Genomic DNA, 20503 nt, shown 5'->3' with positions numbered 1-20503 from the left:
CCAGCGTCCAATAAGAGGAAGGGAAAGGCGAAGAAAAGAAGAGCACCCAATTGGCTGCAAATCCCCCGGGGGACTCTCCTGATCACGATGATTAGGTCGAAGTAGTTTAGTATTAAGTATTAAACAAGAAGGTCTTGAAAGTGTTGAATAATAAAAAAGAAAAGACAAAAAAAAAAACGAATCCAACTTTAACTGATGCGAAGGGTGCGGTCACGCCTCACCGAGCGACTGATCGAATGGCGATCCGTATTTTGGGTTTTGGGTTTTTTGTTCTATTTTATTGTTCGACTATTTACAATTGCAAAACGGTTTCTAGGTTTGATATTCCATTCCTCCCAAAAACTCTCCCGCACCCACGATTCTGTTTCTCCTTCGCGATACCACGTTCATCATCTTGACTTGGCTCTAGCAGTTCGTAGTTCGCAGCTTGATAATTTAAACAAATAACCTGAAACGTAGTCCCTCGTTCAGAGAATTTCATTGGTTTCCTTGACGGTGTGTCACCGCCCAAAGATCTGCACCCTTTTTCAGCGCATCATGGTTTACATTGATCGCGACTTTACGATTTTCACGTTTGCCTGTCTAGACAGTCGATCCCAGCAACTAACATTTTGCGGCTCATAATACCTGCACGAATAGTTGAATTGAGAATGGTGGGCCATTGTTGGATGCGCCTGTACTGCGCTTATCGCTCCCTGACTTTCTCTACAGATGTAGCCAAAAGGTACAAAAAATATATGTAGATATTGTTTACACCTCGCTACAAATTGGTGATTTTGTATTGATATTGATTAAATGAATCAAACGAATCTAAAATGATCGAAAATAGAAAAACTGTTTCAATCAGTTAGTGGTATTGTTGATGGTGAGTAACATCGTTGGACTGTGGTTTCTCACTTTTAGTTTTCGCACCCATGAAAGCTTCTAATAATCTATTTGTATCCACTGAAAGACAAATCTGCCGGAATTATGTTTCAGCAGTTCTACGCCGCATTACCATAAAGACTAGCGCAGCTATTTAACAAAAATCGAAAAATAACACCCTCTGCCGCAAGGTTGCTAAAGGCGACCTGCTCTGCTCACGTGAAAACGGTTATCTACAGCCAATTTCGATTACTTTGATTCAAACCGAAACTACATGCGAACGAGCCTGGATGTGATGCCGAAATGGTCGCGGCAACGGCGATGGACAGAAAGATTCATCTGAACCATAGCTTCAGCCGGAGCGCATCTACACCGTTCAGATAGTAATGAAAGAGTCGCTTATCGCGCACGAAACCCAAATTTTCGTACAATCGCAGGGCCGGCTGATTGGTGATCTCCGTTTCTAGTACCACCTCGTCGGCTTTATCGTCGAGCATGACCTAAAAGTTCAGATAAAAAGGGCGTTAGTGTATCAGATTAGGAAATCGGTTCTCACTGTTGTCACTGAGCATCACGTTTTACTCTCACCTGTATTGCCTTCTGCACGAGCGTCGTGCCGATCTTTAGCTTCCGATAGTCCTTGTCCACGGCCAGCATCGCAATGTAACCCCGGCGGATGTTTTCCCGGTGGATGTCAAGCTTACATACGATGGCACCGACACACGTACCGTTGTGCTGCGCTAAAAAGCACAGTTTCGGCCAATTGTGTATGAAGTAGCGGTACGTGTAGATCGAGTACGGTTCTGAGAGATCCTTCTGGATGAGCGCCATGATGGCCGGCATTTGGCGCTCCGATTCGTACACCTGATAGGTGATGTCGGCCGCAACTGCGGCAGGTACGGTGCTCGCTAAGGACAACATTTCCTTTTGTAGCCCGCTGTCACCGTCGCCGCTCACCACTGCCACAGCCGCCGCTGTAGTTGCCTTTGGTAACGAACAGGATGAGGTAGACGCAGCACCGCAGCCTAGTGATTGCGCTGTTGCTGGAGCAACATTGGTAGAAGGCTGCTGTTCTTCTGGCTCCACTTTGCCGATGTTCACTTCGACCATCGCTGCGGTCGAAGCGGAAGCAGCGTCTAATTTACAATTGGATTTCATGGAGACACCGGAAGAAGCAGTATTACTGACACTACTTCTACTACTGGTTTGTTCCTCTTTGCTACTAGCTTCACTGTCTTCCGCACGAACTGCACCATTCGGCAGCGCCGTACAATGTGGGACATCGTGTTGTGCTTTCTTCTGTTGTCTCGCACGCTGCTTACTCTTTTTACTTGTCGCTCCTGAACTCGGCGTGCCGCCCTGTGCCCCAACAATACTCTCGCTTCCACGCTCATCACCATTCGAATCCTTCTGTTCCAGCTTTGGCAACCCATTCGTCAGACCATTGCGGCCAACGTGAACACACTGCTCCAGCTTCTTGCTAATTGCGTCAACAGCATCTTCGAGCTGCGGGTCTGGCAGTCCGTTGGTGCCATGGCTACTACGGTCGTTATGATTACTACTATTTACATCCCCAGCAGCCTTTGCAGATGACGATGGTACGGTGGTGGTGGTGAGTACACTTCCTTCTACCGCCGTGGCCGTATCGTCGGCCGCCGTTTCCTCTCGCTGACTATTTTTAGCACGGTTTTTCCTTTTCGTTTTCTTCCTTCCGGCCCCAGCGGGAGCAGCACCGCCTGTGACGACCTCCTTGACTGTCTCGGCTTCCCCCACCACCGTGCCATTGCAGTGCTTGCCGCAGATGCTGGTGCTGGTGGTGCTGGTGGTGCTGGAGGTGTTCGTCTTCGTTGCGCTCGCTGCGGTCGGAACGTCGTGTCCGATGATCACGTCCATCCGGGCGCGCTACTTCGGACTGGAAGCCCAGGGGGTATTTTGCGGTTCGTTTAAGGAACGTTTCGAAATAGCTCCCAGCGTTGCGAAAGGTTCCCCTTGGACGGCCCCACCCGACGTCGTTCGATGGATTAGTGTAAAAAGGCTCGATCTACCGGATGTCCTGCGTGATCAATTGCATCCTCCTTCCCGTAGACTGCTTTGCTTCGCCTCACCACGAACGCAAATCTTCTCCTGCGAAGAGGGGTTTCCGAGCACGGTGCGATTGAGCAGGGGTCAATCCGCTCGTGCGTGCGTGCGTTCCAGCCCAACCGTAGCCCCAGGTCCCAAACACAGTTGGAGCTCCCCGGAAAGGGTCGTCGATGGAAGACCAGAATGGAACCGTCCACTTTTGCGATTTGCGAATCTATTCGCGATCGTCGGTCCGTAGTTTTCCTTCCTGAACTCTCGCCTTCTCCTTCCTTGCACTTTTTCTTCGACGGACGGGTCGCCTACGACTGGCAGCACTGGTTTACTGTCAAGAAGACCGACGCGCTCTGCACTCCATCGCACGGATGACAATAGACAAAAACACCCGTGCGCCTGCTGTTTGCGAGCCGTTTCAATGGGTCATTGTTCTGAAAAAAAGGTCGTTTGAGGATGAAAAATGAGAAATCGATGCGCTTCCACCGCTGCTTGCCGTTCTATCCGCCACAAAGCGCCACTTTGCTACAAAGCTCAGAATCTAGCCTCATAAACGCGGCGCGAACCGCAAACTGTCAACTCGGTCGGCGAAGCGCGACGCACACACTCACACAGAACAAGGGGCGCAGCTCGCTCAGAACCGAACAAGAACCGGACGACCGAATCGTGAACCTGCTGGGACGGCGTTTTGGTTGAGCATTTAGTGGAGCGTGTTTTTTTACCGTGGCAAACTGGGCCCTCCTGGACCATCACCAGTCCGTTCCCGTTTATCCGTGCCAGAACCGGCGGCCGGAGGATTTGCTCGGCGAGCCCGATTCCTGCAGTTACCGTGCGGTTTATCACGACGGCAGCGTTGTTCTCGACTCGACGACGGGCCAGCCCGAGAACCAACCGTGAAAACCTGCTGGTGGACGCAAGAAGCGGTACGCAACAACGGCGGTGGTACATAAGTGCCCGGAAGAAGCGTTTTGAGTGTAAGTCGCTAGTGCAAAAAGCCGTTTTTGTGTGACTCTGTGCGTGCGTCTGTGTGCCAGGGATTCCGTCGTAGTTACGCCTTTTCGAAGGCCTTCTTCTATTGGCTTCTTCTTCCTTCCTGTTCGGAGCAGCCGCGGGGTCAGGGCTTCTGCCAGGCATGGTCTGGCGTTCGTATTCTTTCCTCACAGAGGAGCGGTAGGGAGCTAGAAGGCTAGGGGTTCTACCGTGGTGTGAATTCTAGGTTCCGGGAATGGCCGCTTTCGGTGGTAGATCGGACCGTCTCGGTGCTGTTCTCCCGGAAGAAGCGAATTGTGAGTCCGGAGAGCGATTAGGACGCGTCTCTCGCCGCAAAGCGAGAACTCTTTCTTTTTTCTTCCTGCTCCTCTTCTCGGTGGACCATCAAGAACGTGCAAGAGCAGCACGGACGTAGTACGCATTGGGTGGCACGCTTGTATGTGTGTCTGTATGTATGTGTGTGCGTGTGTATGTAGAGAGCAACGCGGTTTATGTTGCGTGTGTGTGAGCGTGAGCAGCAGCTGGAAATTGCTATCTCACTCGAAGAGAATTTCTGCTCATAACCCCGCAACGCATCCGCGAATATTGCCGAGGCCTGGCCAAGCTGGCCTGCCGCATGCAGCCTCGGCCCCCACGAAACCCCCCGGGGGGATCCGGCGCGACCGCCACAAAAGAACGGATGATTGAACTCTCGCGCTCAGTCAGGGAGTCTACTAAGAGATGGCACGCATACCAATGTCCTCAGTTCGCTGCCCCTCGGGATTCTTGGCACAAACACACGCACACACCCGCACTGAACAATTACAAAATACAACGAATCATCAACGAGCATAAAATTAAGGAAAAACAAAACTAGCAACAAATATCGAAATTTCAACGGTACACTAGATCGTTTGGACAACTCTGCTCTGTGTGCTCTGTTTCCCCCGGTTCTTGAGGCTAACTGGAAGCGCATGGAAACGATTCTTTTGTGTGATTTCCCGTTGTCTTATGTTTTTTTCATGATCCATGAGTGCAAAGGAAAATCGCGAAGCTCACAACAAAACCGCGGGCATCGCATCAATATTTTCCGATATATTGCCTCCCCAATGGAACGCATTATCGGTTACCTACCTGGCTAGCAACGCTCAGCAGAGAGCAACCATATTTTTCCTGCTCGATATGCGCTTCTCCTCTCTCTCTCTCTCTCTGTCGATTGGCGCATCCAGACCGTCCCGGTACTTCTATTGTTATCGACGGTTGTTTGTGCAAAACACTAGAGCGCCATTCCCAAGGACTCCCAATAGGCGGAACTCCTGTAACCGGAACCAAAAGAGGGGCCCTGCATAGTGCATCCCACCCGCTGGCATCGATGCTGGTGGTGATTGGGGTTTTGTGCAAGTTTCAAGAACAACACGACCCCGGACGACGGAGAACAGGATCACATCAAAGGGCTGTACGGCTGTGTGTGTCCGCGCATCCGACTACGTGCTTGTTATGTATGCGTGCGCGCCGGAACTGAGTGTGCCGTCGTCTTTTCCGCCGTGTTTTGTGTCGTCTGCCGCTGCTGCTGCTGTTTGGCGAAAAAACAAATGGCGTAACAAAGGTCTCCCGCAATCCCGATCAACGAGGGGTGCCATGGCGTGCCCACATACACGGTTCAAGTGCAGGAACGGAAGGAAGCACTTTGCAATGTGAATGGGTTGGGCTGAAGGAAATGTGCATTGCAGAAGATGTGCCTACCTTTGCAGCTTTGCAGTTACGGTGCACTACGATTGTTATTGGTTTTGAGATGCCCAAAGCAGCTGAGTTAAAGATGCATAAACTTTGCATGGAGCTCGGAAAAGCAGAACCATATCCACTTCGCAGAAAGCCACCCATCCTACCATATTAATAGAGTATTTTGCTTTTTATTTTGCAGGCTTCAACCAAATCGCTTTTCCATCCTGTGTACAGTTAGTGATAAAGAAGCAAAAACGGCCAGAAGCGCTCTAGGAAGCAGCAGCAGCGCGACCTTCACACCATCCTGCTCTACTGCCAGTGTATCCGTGGTTCCCGGTTTCGTTTTGTGTCGTCAAAGAAAAGCCCCAGACGAGTTTGTAAGAACAAATTGTAAAGAGTTTCCTTTGGAAAAAGTGTAAATTGTGTATAGAAGGTTGAGTAGATTGCGTTGGACTTGACTGGCGGCGAGTTGTGTGGCGAGCTTCTTGTAGGAGAGAGTTTCCTTCTACGTTCAGTAAACGCTCGCGCTGTACATAAAAAAGCATAGCAAACGTCGTTCCGGAGAAGCGTGTCGATCGTGTCGGCCAAGGATCAGTCGCGTTTTCTAGAACCCCGCAGACGTGAATCTTTTCCTCACTGCACGACCGAAATAACCGATCAACGGACTGCTGTACAGAGAGTGAGAGAGAACGTGAGAGTAGATGAGAAGGAGTGCGTGTGCGATTGTGAGGTGGTGTGTTCGTCAACGGGAGCTAGTAAGCTGGGAAGTAACACCGCAACTACAGCACACGGCTGGATTTCACGCATAATTTTGGACCGTGACACGCCGCTTGCCACATTAAGAGTGAAAGGAAGAACGACCACACAGCAGCGGTCTATTACGGCGAGATTCGCTGTGACGTGCGTGCAGAGTTGTTGTACCGCAGTAAACCAGCATCAAAAGCAAATCAACCAGCAAGTACATCTCGCGCATAATATGCTGTAAATATATAAAGTGTACGTTATTTGTGTGATAGTGTGTTCGGTCCCTCGAATAAAAAGAAGAAGCAGAAGCAGATACCGTAGCGCAATACCGTGTGACGGCAGTGGTGGTCCGTATTGGCTGATTCTACGAATAGGATCGACCTCGTCGAGAGCGGTGATCACGCATAGAACCCGAGGTACGGTGTCGCGGTCGGCCGACGCAAACAACGTGCAAAAGCGCGTCTTTCCCTAGCGTTCTAGCGGGGCGGCCACAGGAAGTCGATAAATTAAGCGACAAAAGGGTTCTCGCTGGGAGTGCGTGTGCGTTTGCTCCATTGTGCTCCTCCTACGGTGTGCGTCAGTGTCTCTACGTAGTCAGTGTGTGTGTGTGTGTGTTTTACCGTGTGCAGTCGGCGGTGCACTTGCCGCCACTTTGTGCAACCAGCGGTAGAAGAGAAAAGTGTTCAATTGAATGATTATTGGCTCACCGTTCATAGCCGTGTGCGCGCCAGTGTGTGTTTGTGTTTCGTGGGTCTATTGCGCCAACCGGAAGAAGCATCATAGTGCTCTGCCGAAAGCGAGCCCCCCAAACAGCATTTTCATCGATCAAAGCGCAGTGTAATGCACATTCCGTCTGCGGTTGTGTACTGCAAATGCTTATCTACCACCATTACAACGCTGCATCGACAACCCAAGGTTGCTGCTGCGTGTGCCCTCGGATCGATCCATTCGCAAGTTGCTAGGATCTCGAAGCGATGCTAGAAATGTGTTAAAAGTCGCAAATCCGCGAAACTCGCGTCTCACCTTGTACAGTGTAAATAGTAAAGTGGAGAGAAGAATCACATACCCTCCACCACATCACTGTGTGTGTTGGCCAGTTCTGGTTCGCGATTGTGCGCACACGTGTGTGCCAGTATAGTGTACAGTGTAAAAGATCATCCATCACATAGATCACTCCCCCGCCCTCTCCGGTTGGTCATTGTGCCGGGTGTGTGTTTTTGGGTGGAGCGAAGAAGCATCGTTAGAATCACTGCCGCGAATTTTCGCTTTCCGAATACGCCGTTCAAACCAACAGCCCCATCACCCCCTTGTTTAACCAATAATAGTGTTTGTAAGAAGGCCTGTTTATAGGCGAATCATCGCTGTCTGGAGTAGTAGTACGCTGCAGCAACAATCGTCGGAAGGAAGACGTTTTTTTTGCTACCAACGCATACCAGCAGCGCCGAGTGGCGGCTGCGCACGCAAACAGATCCCTCTCGATTTTTCGTAATCCGGGCGTACGCGTGTGTGCTGCGGCGAACCAATTTTGTTTTCAAACAAAACAAAACAAACAGCACCGGCGACCAAGAAGCAGAGGAAGATTGCAACCTCCTCTCAGTAAGGTACGTTCAGATGTATATGATAAGGAAATTTGCAGATCATAAATGTTATGCGTCTCTAATATTAGGAGTTATGAACTAACTGTTATGGTATTTCTGTAATATAAATGAATCTTTTTACATTCCCGACATCTGTCAACAATAATTCATTCGCAAAAAGCAAGAATTAGGCACCGTTCCAGTTAATTATTTTGTATGAAACAGGTTTGCCTAACCACAAATTAGACGAGTTCTTGTGGTGTATCCCTTTTGAATAATTGCATGAACCTAATTAATTCTTCCGGTTTTGATCGGTTGCTCGCATGCTACTCATGGATTCTTGGTAATATGCAAATATTTTTCAAGTTCTGTAACCATAAACATAATGCTGACTCCTCTTGTCTGCATTGTATGAATTATTAGTGGCAGAAGTTGTTGGAGGCGGAAAACTTTGCTCCCTTCGAAACTTCATAAAACATTTTTAAACAAGCCTCTTCTCCTGTTTCTGCATTTTGAGAGCAAATTAACTCACTACACATTATGATATTTGGAAACAATTAAAAAATTAGATTACGGCTTCTCAATACCTCCAGGTACTGTTTTTTCACAGGATGCACAGAATATGCTCAGCCCAGTGTCCATATATTCTCTACCCGTAAAATAGAATACCCATCTGCAAGCCAATCAGCGCTATGCGATGGCTATTTGATGAATAATTTATTGGAGCTGCAAAATCTCGCTAATTGTGCAGTTGTGGCTGTTTAGCAATCATATCTCTCATCATCACCTGAATGGCAATTACGTGATGGACGCCTGTGAGCCTTTTTTGTTCGCGTTCTAACGTGAGATATGAATGAAAAACGGGTCTTCCCCTGTCCAGAGTACCAGTCATTCCACGATCGTTTGTAATGATGCGCTATTGCTATGGTTTTTAATCACAATATATGCCCTCTGTATGGTTGACAGAACCTAGTTTTTGCTGCAGACTAGTGCCCTTTCTGTACTATGCGCGGTGGTATTGGTTTCCACTATCATGTTACATGTAAATGGCACACGTTTGTCCATCTAGCATCATTTGTAGTTCATTTTGTGGCCTTTATGTCACACTTCTACTCTAGTTCCATCCTATCGTTGCAATGGATTACGACATTTGTCAATGCCTCACACACATGTTTCAATGTTCACACGCATGATCTGCTACATAAAGTCGTATATTCTTTGCCATAACACCCAGATGTTTGTTTGCTCATTCACTCTATAACAGTCGTAACTATCGGGCGAAGCAACATTCTAGCCGATGCACCAATTATCTCGATCATGCTCATGCTGCTCCACAAGAATTTTCGCCAGCTGTTGACACTATCACAGCCTTGTTTATATTACGGCCGCCCCTCGTACTATCATTATTTATGGCATTATTAACCGGGCAAGAATGAAAGTGGTGCGAGCTCAGCAAATGGTAATGGACACCAGGCCATCATCGACTGTGGCAATCGCTTTGGCCGTTATTTCATTATCTACCACTCCAGCGAAATCGGTTTTGCCTCGACGTAGACTCGAGGATTGAAGGAACGAGTGTCGTTAGATGATGCATTCGCGTAACAACATTAGGCGCGTATCAGTTTGCATGCGTAATCAAAATCTGCGCCAGTACAACAGAGGGTGTGCATGTGGTATGCATGTTACAGGGGATCAGTGCGGGCTGTCTGGTGATGCATATTGCAGGGGACCCCAATGTGCCGCTAGTTGGCTGAACTTCGCCTCTTCTGGTTCTGCACTGTACCACACACACACACACACACATTCGTTAAGGTAATGATGATCATAGACCGGAAGTGATGATGATCATTCCTTGTCAATTTGGAAGCGGCTGATGACGTGTCTGGAGTTTAAAGCGTCCCATGACTTTCAGGGATATAGATTAGGGATCGTATGTCCGTATATCGTCGTCCGTATGTGATGGCGCGATATTTTGCTTTGGATGTTTTATACACCGCAAGCCAAGTAAATTACTAATATACTCGCAAAACCAATTGGAAAAAAGTGAAAGAATAAATCTTACTTTAAAAAATCCTCCATCACTTCTAGGACGGGATCTCTGCTACTTCTCCCATTTAGACGGCATTTGTTTGAGAAAATCGACATTACAAACGCTACATGACAGGCGACATGAGTCTCGGATTATTTAAGGAGTACAGAACCTCCTACCCCCGGTGTGCGGCTGTCACAAGCAGCAATATCATTTTCGCATCCGAAGTTCGAATTCCAAGGACTGCATTTGACAGTTTTCAGACATTACGCATAGCTCGCAATCGAATAGAAGCTGTTTCCTACTCCAGAAGAATGGGTTCCGGAGTTGCATTAGGTGTCCCGACCCGTTTCTGATACGTATAACATTGCGGCGTCCTGTGAGATGTCTTTCACAAGCTCGTTTGTAGAATAGTAGTAATCGAAAGTGACAGTATCAGTAAGATTGGTTCTGTTCATTGCACGCCTTCAGACGTGCTGGAAAGTTATGGATGATCAAATTATTTTTTATGATATATTTTGCTGGATGTAATAAATAAAAAAACTTTTCTTTTTATAATCCGTACTCGGAGCTTGTTTAATAATTTAATAATTATTAACTTTAAAGTCCCTTGGAGCCAGTAGCTCGGAACTTTTGGATGGACCATACCTCGTGGCGGACTACTACTGGCCGTCGTGTGCTGATCAGAATGCATACATAAATGATGTCTAACCGCATACACAAATACATACATACGCAACGGTGAATGTTAAATTTCGGAACGGAAGAGGAATTGCTGCTTTAGCCGCCGCTACGGCGTTCGTTCACCTGCGTGCTACCATCGTCGATTGGGGCTTGGCGTGCGGTTTTCAGCTACCAAAAATCTGGCGGACCCTTGCCAAGTCCGCTTTTCGGTGGATTGTGCAGAGAGCGAACTTACTACAATCTGAATTTGCCTATCACTCACGTTTCATATTCCTCCCTCTGGGCCTTCATTCCTTTAATGTTAGCCTCTTACATTCTGAGCCGGTAACACGCGAATTCGCGGCGTGTTTCTCCTTGGTTCTCCTTCGCTGTTGTTGGCTCTGTTGTGTGGTTGCTTGGTTTACTTCTGTTCTGTGTTGCGTTCCATTTGTGCCTCCTTTCCTTATGCATTCATTCTTCGGCGATGGTTTGTCTTTCCATTAGTGGTGGTTATCTAGGTAAATTCGAAAGGAACCATTTGTTAGGAGTAGTCTGAATCAGTACCCCATCGCGAGTTGGAAAAGGCTGCAGCGTAAAGTAAAACCCACTGACCTCGTTGACATGCTAGGTTGTGATATATAATATTCATCCACACCCTGTTGATGAGGACTGCATTGACTCATTTGTAAAAGTATGTTCTGGATTTCTGCGCTACAGAGATAGCGCCAGAAAACAGACAACACATGGCTACACATCAAAGAGCTACAAGAGTTACATCGCCTGAACGTAACCATGGTGCAAAACTCGGGAGTAATCAAGTAGTGGCTGCCAGAAACGACATGACAAGAGATTTTAACCGAACGCAGCAGCCTGCGAGCCAGAAACAACAGCATTCGGAGGAGGTTAAACCGAAAAACAGGTATTTTACGGCACAGGTTGATGCTGTGGGGTTTTATGATGCCCTAAAAACAGCGCAATGGTACATTACTGTGTTTTGTTGTGTTTTTCAGAAACAATTTTGCTCTACTTCACCCTAGTCACATACCGAGAGTCGCTTTTTTCGTAAGATGTTCTGTGTGCCATCCGGAGTACACTACTTTTGGTGAATCCCTTCGCCCAACGGTGTGCAGAACCGCCGCGGTGTTCACTGTAGTGTGGTGCAGCATTCTCACTACTGGCGGTTGTTCTGCTCAAGTCACACACACACGCATATACACACGGTCTCTCTCCCTCTCTGGATCAACTAAGCGACAAGCAGCGGCATTTGTTACCTTTTGCTTTGCCTCACAGGGCCGTGCACTATCCGACGAAGAAGTGCGTTCGCCTCGACAGACATGGACCACCGCCACCAGGAAGCGATGATTCTCCACGTTGTTATGCTCTGACCGTCTCTCGATGTGTGCGTGCTGTTTTGGTAAATCTCGCAATGGGGCGCCACAACAGAAGAAATCGGCAGACTCAAATCGGAGTAAAATCGGTACCATCGACAACAGCGGCAGCAACTCGCTCTCACGCAGCCGGTCGTGGTTGTGTTCGTTCGCGTTCGGTACCCGCTCCCCAGCAGCATTGCGGGTACTTTTGGGGTGTAGCTGCTGCTGCTGTTGGGTCTCCTGCCTTCTGCTGGGGATGTGATCAACTCCGTCGACGGTGTGCCGGTTCGGTGTGTCAGCGAACGAGGAAGGCAAAAGGCGTTGTCTGGGCTTGTTCGGTTACCCTTGGCCGGCCGATGGGTCGGTTGAGCTTTAGCTCGTCGAATGTAGGCGAGATAAGAGCGCCCTCCCTTCCCTCCCAGCATATGAGAAATCCAATTTGGGCTGCTTTGGCCACGAGTAACGATGCGATGGGTACGCGGGGCATAGACTTAGTTTTGGTTGTGGTGTGCTCAGAATTTGGGGAACAATAAGTGGTTTCGTTGGTAGTATGTTCTCACCACTCAGCCTAAATTATGCAGCTAATGATGAATGAGTTAGCCGATGAGAGAACGTGGGGAAGGATCCGCAAGGTTGGTAGTTTGAGAGATACAGCGCGGCCAGATCCTGGTGAACCTGGTTCGAGATTCGCAGCGCTGTCTGCCAAATAATGGGTCAGCAAAGCGATGTAAGCGTAGCAAAAAGGGTGCAAATTGGACTTTAAGATTCGTTAAGCAAAAAAACATCAAGTATAATATTATACGTATGAGTTTCCCATTTTTTTTTCATTGTGTTCATGTTCATTGTTATTTCATTATATTGTTTCAATTACATATTGCTACCATGCTATGATGTTTCTCTTTAGTGAAGAAAACATTATAATTTCTGTTTATTCACTTGTATATGAAAAAAAAATCTTGCATCCATTTTTATCTTTATTACTATTATTATTAACCTTAATTTATGGGAGCTTTTCAAATAACTACCCTGTGCGATGTTACCTCCGTGATGATTGATGTTTCAGTGCCGCCGTCAGATTGATATTATGAAATAAGCAAGTAAACAAATTACCTTTATGGACTGGAATCGTTTTGGTTGTTCAGTTTTTATTCCGTGTGAGAACCAATTATTGGATCAATATTCAAATATAGCCTACCGAAGCGCAGCAGCACCACATTGCAGGTGTTTGGTAAGCGTTTGGCTAGCACATTATCATGCAATACCGGAAAATTCCGGACATTATTACGGCTAAACGTCGTTCAATGAGCAATTGTCTCTGCGCATATCAATCGTAGACACGTAGCTCTAAGGGTTAGACACGATCATGTATCGCCTAAAATGTCACAGAATACTTTTTAATGGAACGTGCCACGGAGAGTCGTGCCATTGAACCGCCTGGATGCATAGAAGCAGCAGCGCCAGTAGAGTAGCGGCGGCGAGACACGTACCATTCGGGCATCGATCGACACCGAGGACATGTCGATGGGCGGTAAGCAAGGTGAGAGGAATATACATGGCTTCACCCGACGCTGGACGACGGCCCCGTGGTAGACCGGACACCGGACGACGGAAACGTGCTCTCGTGTCCCGCCGGATGTAATCGGCTCTCACGTCTCTCATGCTCGTGTTCCGCCGGTGTCCGTTCGGCGTATTTCAACATTATCTTTTCCGCACCAGCAAATGCTGGGCAACGCCAAACCCTTTTGCTGAGAACACCATGAACAGGAAAAGCTAAAACTCCCAGGCACATATTCCGACACCGAGAGGAAGGAACTTCTGAACGGAAATTGAAGCTGGACATTCCTTTCTCCCGAAGACACACACCAAGATGACGTTTAATCCCGTGGACACCGCACTCCGGCACCGGCACGTTGTAATTCAGGACGATTTCTGGCGCATTGGTCTCTGGTTTATGTGTTTTGTCGAGAAGGGTTTCTTTAAACATTAATTCTAATTCCAATTTAAACATTCTCAATGCTAACAATGAACGTGCATTTGCTAGCAAAGGGTGCATTTTGGCGCATGGGCTGTGGTACTCGGGCAAGAAATAATAGACTAAGAACAGCTGGAGAATGAATCTCGATGTTTAACTTTCGCTCGGATAACTGGCTGGAGGACTGCCTTTTGCGGCACTGCGATGCGCCATGCCGGTGCAGCAAACGGTTGTGCAAATTAGGTCGAAGTGTCCTGCTCTTCTGAGCTCGAGCCTGACTATCTCCGCAAAACCCTTGAGCACCATAGCGGAACGCTTAAACGTGCAAAAGCGTACAATAAGCTTTCTTGCTGTGTCCGTTAGTTAGTTATGTTACTTCTCGGTGCGACAAACACCCGGGACACTGGGGCAGCACCATCGTTCGAATGGTGGTAATTGCTGCACAGGCATACAGCACTCTTTTGGGAACCACACCCGGGATTAAACAAGCTAAGGTCGTTCAATGTGACCATACTAAATATGGCGTTCAATGGCGATGGCATGGAGAGTTTGCCGAAGCTTTGTGTTTCTAGAGAGCTCCCCATTGGCATGCACTCGTCTCTGTGTGCTATCGGAGGGATAAAAGGGGCTCTAGGTAGTTTGATCCCGATTTACGGTCAATGGCGCTTTCCAGGAGTCAGCGGAAAATCAAATGCATACGCCACACTTTTCTGTATAGAAATATCATTAGGTTTATGTTTTTGTTATGATGTAACTTGTACATTTATTAAAAATATAATATCATCAAGCATTTAGTTTAGGAATATTTTGCTAATTTATTTTTATTTTTCATTCCAGATTACGAAAGCTTCCTGCTCCTGCTTTCAAGGGGTTAATACCAATCGGTCATCGATAGCGTGCTAACAGAGCACTATCGACAGCAGCAGTAGCAGTAGCGGCACTAGTGTCAATCACGGCTACAGTCACGCTCGTCCCGGAAACGGTCGCTGGCGGTATGAAGTTGCTGGGCGGCCACGACGATGGTGGTGGGCGTAATGCGGCCCCGATTCGGACGCAGGACGATGCCGCCGTCGGTTACGTCTTTCAGCGTCATCCGAACGAGACGGAGTTTAACCAGTTCGCACCGAAACAGTCGCGGTGGGCATCCGGCGATGACAACATCATTGATGTAAGTACCTTCTCGTTGTCTGCTCTTCTGTTGGCTACATCGCTACTTGTCCTTTGAAAATAAAGGAAAAAAATCAACGAAAACCACACGTGCTGATCGAGAGCTTTTGCCATCGTTAAACCGTTGGTTCATGCTCGTTTAGAAAGGATAACATGGGGAACCTTGTCTTGGGTGCTTACCCCGAAGTCGCTTGAGAGAGTGAGAGAATGGGAGCATATTCTAACTCAATTCAATGCTAAACCGTCGAAGCAAAAGTCGTTAACCAAGTCGTTAGCATTCCTCGTCTACGATCAGAGTCGGTGGTTACGCTCTCTGCACCGGGGGCTTCTCTTGCCAAGCCAAGTGTTATGGTGCACCCTTATCGCTCACCATACTCTTCGGTCTCTCGTCCCCGGGCCGAGAGAATGTAGTGGTACCGTTGCAACATAAATTATACACCAATTTTTCACTCCCATCATCATCAACCTTCCCGGTTGTTGTACTGGTCCTTTAGCAGCGTACAAGAAGGACCTTTTCCCAGGGTCTTTGCGATTCGTTCGCTCGCTCGTTCGCTCGCCACTAGAGTGGGTTGTCTGCTTTTAGGGAATGTTCTCCATGGCAATTGAGTGGCCTGCTCGGTTGCGATATGTACTGCCAGCGATCTTTATTGCTTTCGCTCTTGCTCTCTCTCTTTCTATCTCTCTCCCTCTCTATCGCTTTTCCGTGTTGTCCGTGCGAAGAGTTTGAGTTTGTGTCTGGCTGATGAAGGACTGCAGGGGTTTTTAGCGAGCCCAGGCAATTGACCTCTGCTTGCGTCAGCTGGGAAAGGGGACGGGGAGAAGGGGGTCTTAGGTGGTGGGTTAGATTGCAGGATGCGAAAGGACGATGCGGAAATTTGATTTTGAATAACCGACAAGCCTGCTAGTTAGCTTAGCGACGGTAGAAGTGTGCTCGTTTTCGTTTCGAGTCTTTCATTTTGGAAAATACATTTACTGCTGAGATCACTTCGATGCGAAGAAACCTGCTAGCTTTTATTTGGTAGAAAATTATCATTACGACAAAGTTGCTCAACAGAAGATGCTTGGTATTATCGAACATTGTTTGTTGCATAGCTGAATAAATGTTACTTTGTCAAATGTTTATACCAGGTGCAGCAGAGCTGTTTTGTTTTGACGACGATTTTTGTCATCGTACCTTCCATCTGTGCTGGTGATAAAGCGCTACGAACTAGCATGCAAATCATTCTCATACAATAATCACAAAAATCCATCCACCACCCTGCTATCCGCTCCAGATTGTCTAAGGCGGCACCATTTTACAAAGCAGCAACGGCAACGGAATATGGAAACGAGAACTGGTGGCAGCATATTTTACAAAAATTGTGTTGGACACCTTTTCGCGTGGCGCTTCTTTCTCTCTGTTCCTACCGAACGTTCCCCCTTCGTTGGTGTTGGCGAAGTTGCTGACCTCATTCTTCCCACTAGGATAGGAGCTGAATGTTTTTGACTTTTTATGGTTTTTCTGACTGGTTCAGTCCACCATACCATGGCGCGGACCACTCAGACCGTCGCGTTCCGGACGATTTGTCTTCACGAAATCGACTGGAAGATTGTATCAAGGTACCAGTCTGCTCCGTTATGGTGTGGTGCAAATGATGTTGAGTTAGCATGTTTTTGTCCTCAGCCGAGTTATAGCTGTTTTATTATTCTATCATCTGTTGTCCTTTTCACTTTCTATAAACTATTCACTTGTTTTTCTCTACTGAATGTGTCAAAATGTATGTACATCTAATTTTTTTATCACATTCCCTATCTCTGTCTCATCCCTACAGAACCAGGACAAGTGGAAGTACAACCCCGCACTGACAAGTAACACGCCCGGTGGTTTGCTTCCGCCCCCCGTGCCCGGTGTTGTTTCTGGCGTGAAACAACAGCAAACACCCCAACAACAGCAGCATCAACAGCAACAACAACAGCAGCAGCAGCATCAGCAACAACACCAGCAGCAGCAACAACAATCGATGCAGCAACCGACGATGCAGCTACCACACCAGACACACCAGCAACAGCTGCATGCGGTACAGCACGCGGTTCAGCAGCAGCAGCACCAGCAGCACCAGCAGGCACAGCATGCACAGCATCAGCAACATCAGCAACAGCAGCAGCTGCCCATGATAAATCATCCATCGCAGCTCGCCAATCACCTTGGACACCAGAATCATCTTAACCAAACGATGATGGGCCACGCTGCGATGGGTAGTGGCGGTATGCCGACGATGCAGATGCCGATGCAGGGCGGCGGTGGCATGTACGACCATCTGCATCCACCGAATGTGAACGTCAATGGTGTCGGTATGCCGAAGCCACCGGGTGGACCACCCGATCAGCAGCAGCAACAACACCATCAGCAGCAGCAACAGCAGCAACAACAGCAGCAGCTTGTATATCTGAGCGGTGGTCAGCAGTATGGAACCGTGCTCGCTCCACAGAATCAGTACATCCCGCGGAACAACTCGGCGGTAAGTGCGATGTTTGGGTTGGCGATTTTCGTTCAAACACCTGCTATTTCCGGGACATTCTGTGTAGCTTACGATGACGAAGGAATTTAAGCTCGCTAAGCTAAGGGAAGTTAAGGTACAGCTAGGAATGTTGTGAATGTAAACGTTTATGATACATTAAAACAAATAGCGGATTCGTTGATATTAACCATGCTACAGGTATATTTTTGCGGAATTATTCCCTGTATTTTTTTATTTTATGCCGCCAAGAACTGCGTCCCAGGTCTCGATAATGATTTTTTACTAGCTTTTAATGGCTCTGCGAAAAAGGTCACTTTGATTGCAGCAGTGCAATTTCCTGTTTAATTTCGTCCAGATTAATTTCGTGCCGCCAGAGAAAAGTGTATAACGTCGTAGTCTTTGTCTGGCCTGGTTTCCTGCAGCCGCTAGTCCGTTCGCTCTCCCAGAACGATTGCTCGATGTTGATACCATGCCTGGGGTCACATCGTAGAAGGCATTGATGGATAGCATATCATATCGCTATAGCCCCCATTCCTTTCATTCCAGTTAGTTGCGCTGCTGCAGTAGCTCATAGGGACGGGCTCGTATGATCATTTCCTCACGAAAATGGATTTCATTTAACATTGGCCTGCTGCGTCTGAAGCATGAAGTAGTAGTGGTAGTGGTAGTTAATTCGGCAAGAAGGTGTGCGGTGTTCGTTGAACAGCACACCTAACATCCCTGCCATAATAGCTGTCGTGCCTACGCCGCCACCACACCACAACGAGCAAAGTGGGCCAACAAACCCACTCGAAGCGAGGTCGTAGGACGATCGTGAGCCACCGTACACAAGAGTGTATATTGATTTATTTAATGGCCAAACAGGACTTTTGCATCGCATCGTCGCTCCCTCGAGAAGACACCAAAGCGACGATAGACAAAGACAGATAGATATAGGATATAGAGAAAGAGAGAGAGAGTGGGGATGACCCTCCACAACGGGGGCACCCTTTTTGAGGTACGCAAGTGGGCAGACCGAAACGAACAGAGCGCGTGACGGCATAATAATTCAATTAATGCTGACACCGAAAGCCACCGATTGTGCTTGCCGCTTTACTCTACCTCCCTGTTGTGGCCACAGGAGGACAACACACAACAGTGCAGGGGCTTTTGCATGGCAAGGCTCCCAAAAATTAGGCCATAGATCCTGCGGCAGGGATGATGGTGTACTGCTTGCGTGCGATGCTGATGCTGCAAAGGAAACAATCACGGGCGGGATGCCGGCGATGTTGGTGCCTGCTCCTCTCGGCGGTGATTGGAGTGGTAGCGCTCTTCACCTCCCTCGGGAAGGGGGGATGATGTGTTGGCGCGATTCGAAAACTGCTGAAAACTCTTTGGAGGATTTGCAATGCGCCATTCATCCTTGTTCATGGTTCACACTGCCGGCGATGTTTTAGCGAAGCCCCCCTCCCCGATGCCGCTACTAAAGCCAGATTTATGATTTTCGGTCACGCTGCTCCCCAGTAGCACACCGGCAGCTTTCACTGTTTGCTCACACACGCGGCACTACGGCACGATGGAGAGAGAGAGAACAAGCGGACATGTTCTTTTAGTTGGGAAATGTCGATAAATTTGTTTTTGTGTGACTACAGCATAAGAGAGGCGGTCTTCGCTGGGCTTTGTATTGTGATACTGCGGAACACGGCCTCCGGAATCCAGAAACCTAATCGAAAACCAATTTTGTGTTGTTTCCATCTTCACTGGAATCGTGTTGTTCCGGTCGGGATTCTCGGTGATCTAAACGCTTGCTTCAAAAATTGGAATTTGATTTATTGGCACCAAGACATTTGGTTGGTTGTCTGGCGCTTGTGACAATTTCACTATTCTGTGATTAGATAAAAAAACAGAAATCGGCAATACTGTGATCTGGATTTGTGTTTCCGGAGGTGCCGGTTGAGGTCGCTGTCTTTTGAGCGATCACTTCTTCCTATGCATCTTTCTGTCTATCTGTCGGTCTGCCGGGTCTGAGAACGATAGTTTTCTCTTTTGTTGACCTGAATGGATGTTTAATAGCTGACCGTTTCATGTTTGCACCATCGCAAGAGAGGCAGCTCGTTCCGATACAGAACCTTCCTGTTCTGAAGCGCTGCGCCCCCATCATATCCTGAACATTCTGCCGAAATCACGGCGGCGGAGTGGCAGATCAAGAGACAATAAATAACTGCAAAAGACGATGGATGTGTGAGGAGAAGTAGCGTGTACAGAAAACCAGAGGATAACGACAGCAGCAGCAGCAGCTTGACTGTTTTCTCGTTGACTGTTCTATGAACTTGGCTAGTCAACGATGCGAAACGATGGCGGCTGGTCGCTTTTTCCGGTATCCGGGTTCTGATTTTCGATTCTGCACGTTGGATCTCCACATTTTACGTGCTTCGGAGGCCCCACGGTTCTTCTGCCAGATTTTAACACAGGCGCAAACCATCCCATCAAGACACAACACTCTCCACGTTGTTCATTTGTCTTTTAGCTAGTGGCCTGCGTGTTTAATTATACCGTCGAATTGGCCTCATCACGAACGGTCGTGGCTGCAGCAACAGCAGCAGCAGCAGCAGCAGTAGCGGTGGTGGGGTCATAGGTGTTCTTGACTCGACGATCGTTGGCGACATGCAATGGACGATGCTTGCTCAATCTATTGCTCATCACGCCATCGCTCCGATATGCGGCCATCGTTTGTTTTGAATGAATTTATTCCGTTCTTGTAACACTTTGCCAATTAACTTAGACTAATTTCTTCGATGAACGCAGTGGTTAGTATGTGATTATTCATAGCAAAAGTAGATTCAAATACATGCACACATAATCATTATGTTCTTTGT

At 47.9% G+C, this 20503-nt stretch overlaps 3 protein-coding genes across 5 annotated transcripts in view; 1 reads left to right on the top strand and 2 right to left on the bottom strand.

Annotated features, from left to right (window-relative positions):
* The window catches only part of LOC125947888 (uncharacterized), a 329870-nt gene that overhangs the window by 171934 nt on the left and 137433 nt on the right, over positions 1-20503 (bottom strand). The window lies entirely within an intron of this gene.
* On the bottom strand, positions 215-3210 carry LOC125947952 (N-alpha-acetyltransferase 30A-like). The gene is made up of 2 exons (XM_049673562.1): positions 1453-3210; positions 215-1364 (listed from the first exon to the last, which is right to left on the bottom strand). Exons 1-2 carry the CDS (start codon positions 2755-2757, stop codon positions 1200-1202), a joined length of 1470 nt encoding a protein of 489 aa, XP_049529519.1. The 5' UTR covers positions 2758-3210; the 3' UTR covers positions 215-1199.
* LOC125947893 (maternal protein pumilio) overlaps positions 3575-20503 on the top strand; it is a 157546-nt gene continuing 140617 nt past the window's right edge. For all 3 annotated transcript variants that reach the window (XM_049673392.1, XM_049673393.1, XM_049673391.1), the window contains exons 1-4: positions 3575-3911; positions 5828-7973; positions 14821-15151; positions 16962-17648. In XM_049673392.1, the coding sequence (XP_049529349.1) occupies positions 14978-15151; positions 16962-17648 (861 nt within the window). In that variant the 5' untranslated portion in view covers positions 3575-3911; positions 5828-7973; positions 14821-14977. The remainder of the gene's footprint in view (positions 3912-5827; positions 7974-14820; positions 15152-16961; positions 17649-20503) is intronic.

Source organism: Anopheles darlingi, chromosome 2 (genome assembly GCF_943734745.1).
Source record: "Anopheles darlingi chromosome 2, idAnoDarlMG_H_01, whole genome shotgun sequence".
In the NCBI taxonomy this organism is placed as follows: Eukaryota; Metazoa; Arthropoda; class Insecta; order Diptera; family Culicidae; genus Anopheles; species Anopheles darlingi.
The sequence above is the reverse complement of the archived record's forward strand: the minus strand, read 5'-3'. Positions and strand labels throughout refer to the sequence as shown.

What these genes read in the sequence shown, in the direction of transcription:
- LOC125947952 (XM_049673562.1), bottom strand. Translation starts at nt 2,757, where the DNA reads ATGGACGTGATCATCGGACACGACGTTCCGACCGCAGCGAGCGCAACG. An exon ending in TCGTGCAGAAGGCAATACAG is followed by an intron (nt 1,365 to 1,452) that starts GTGAGAGTAAAA and finishes CTGAACTTTTAG; the next exon opens with GTCATGCTCGACGATAAAGC.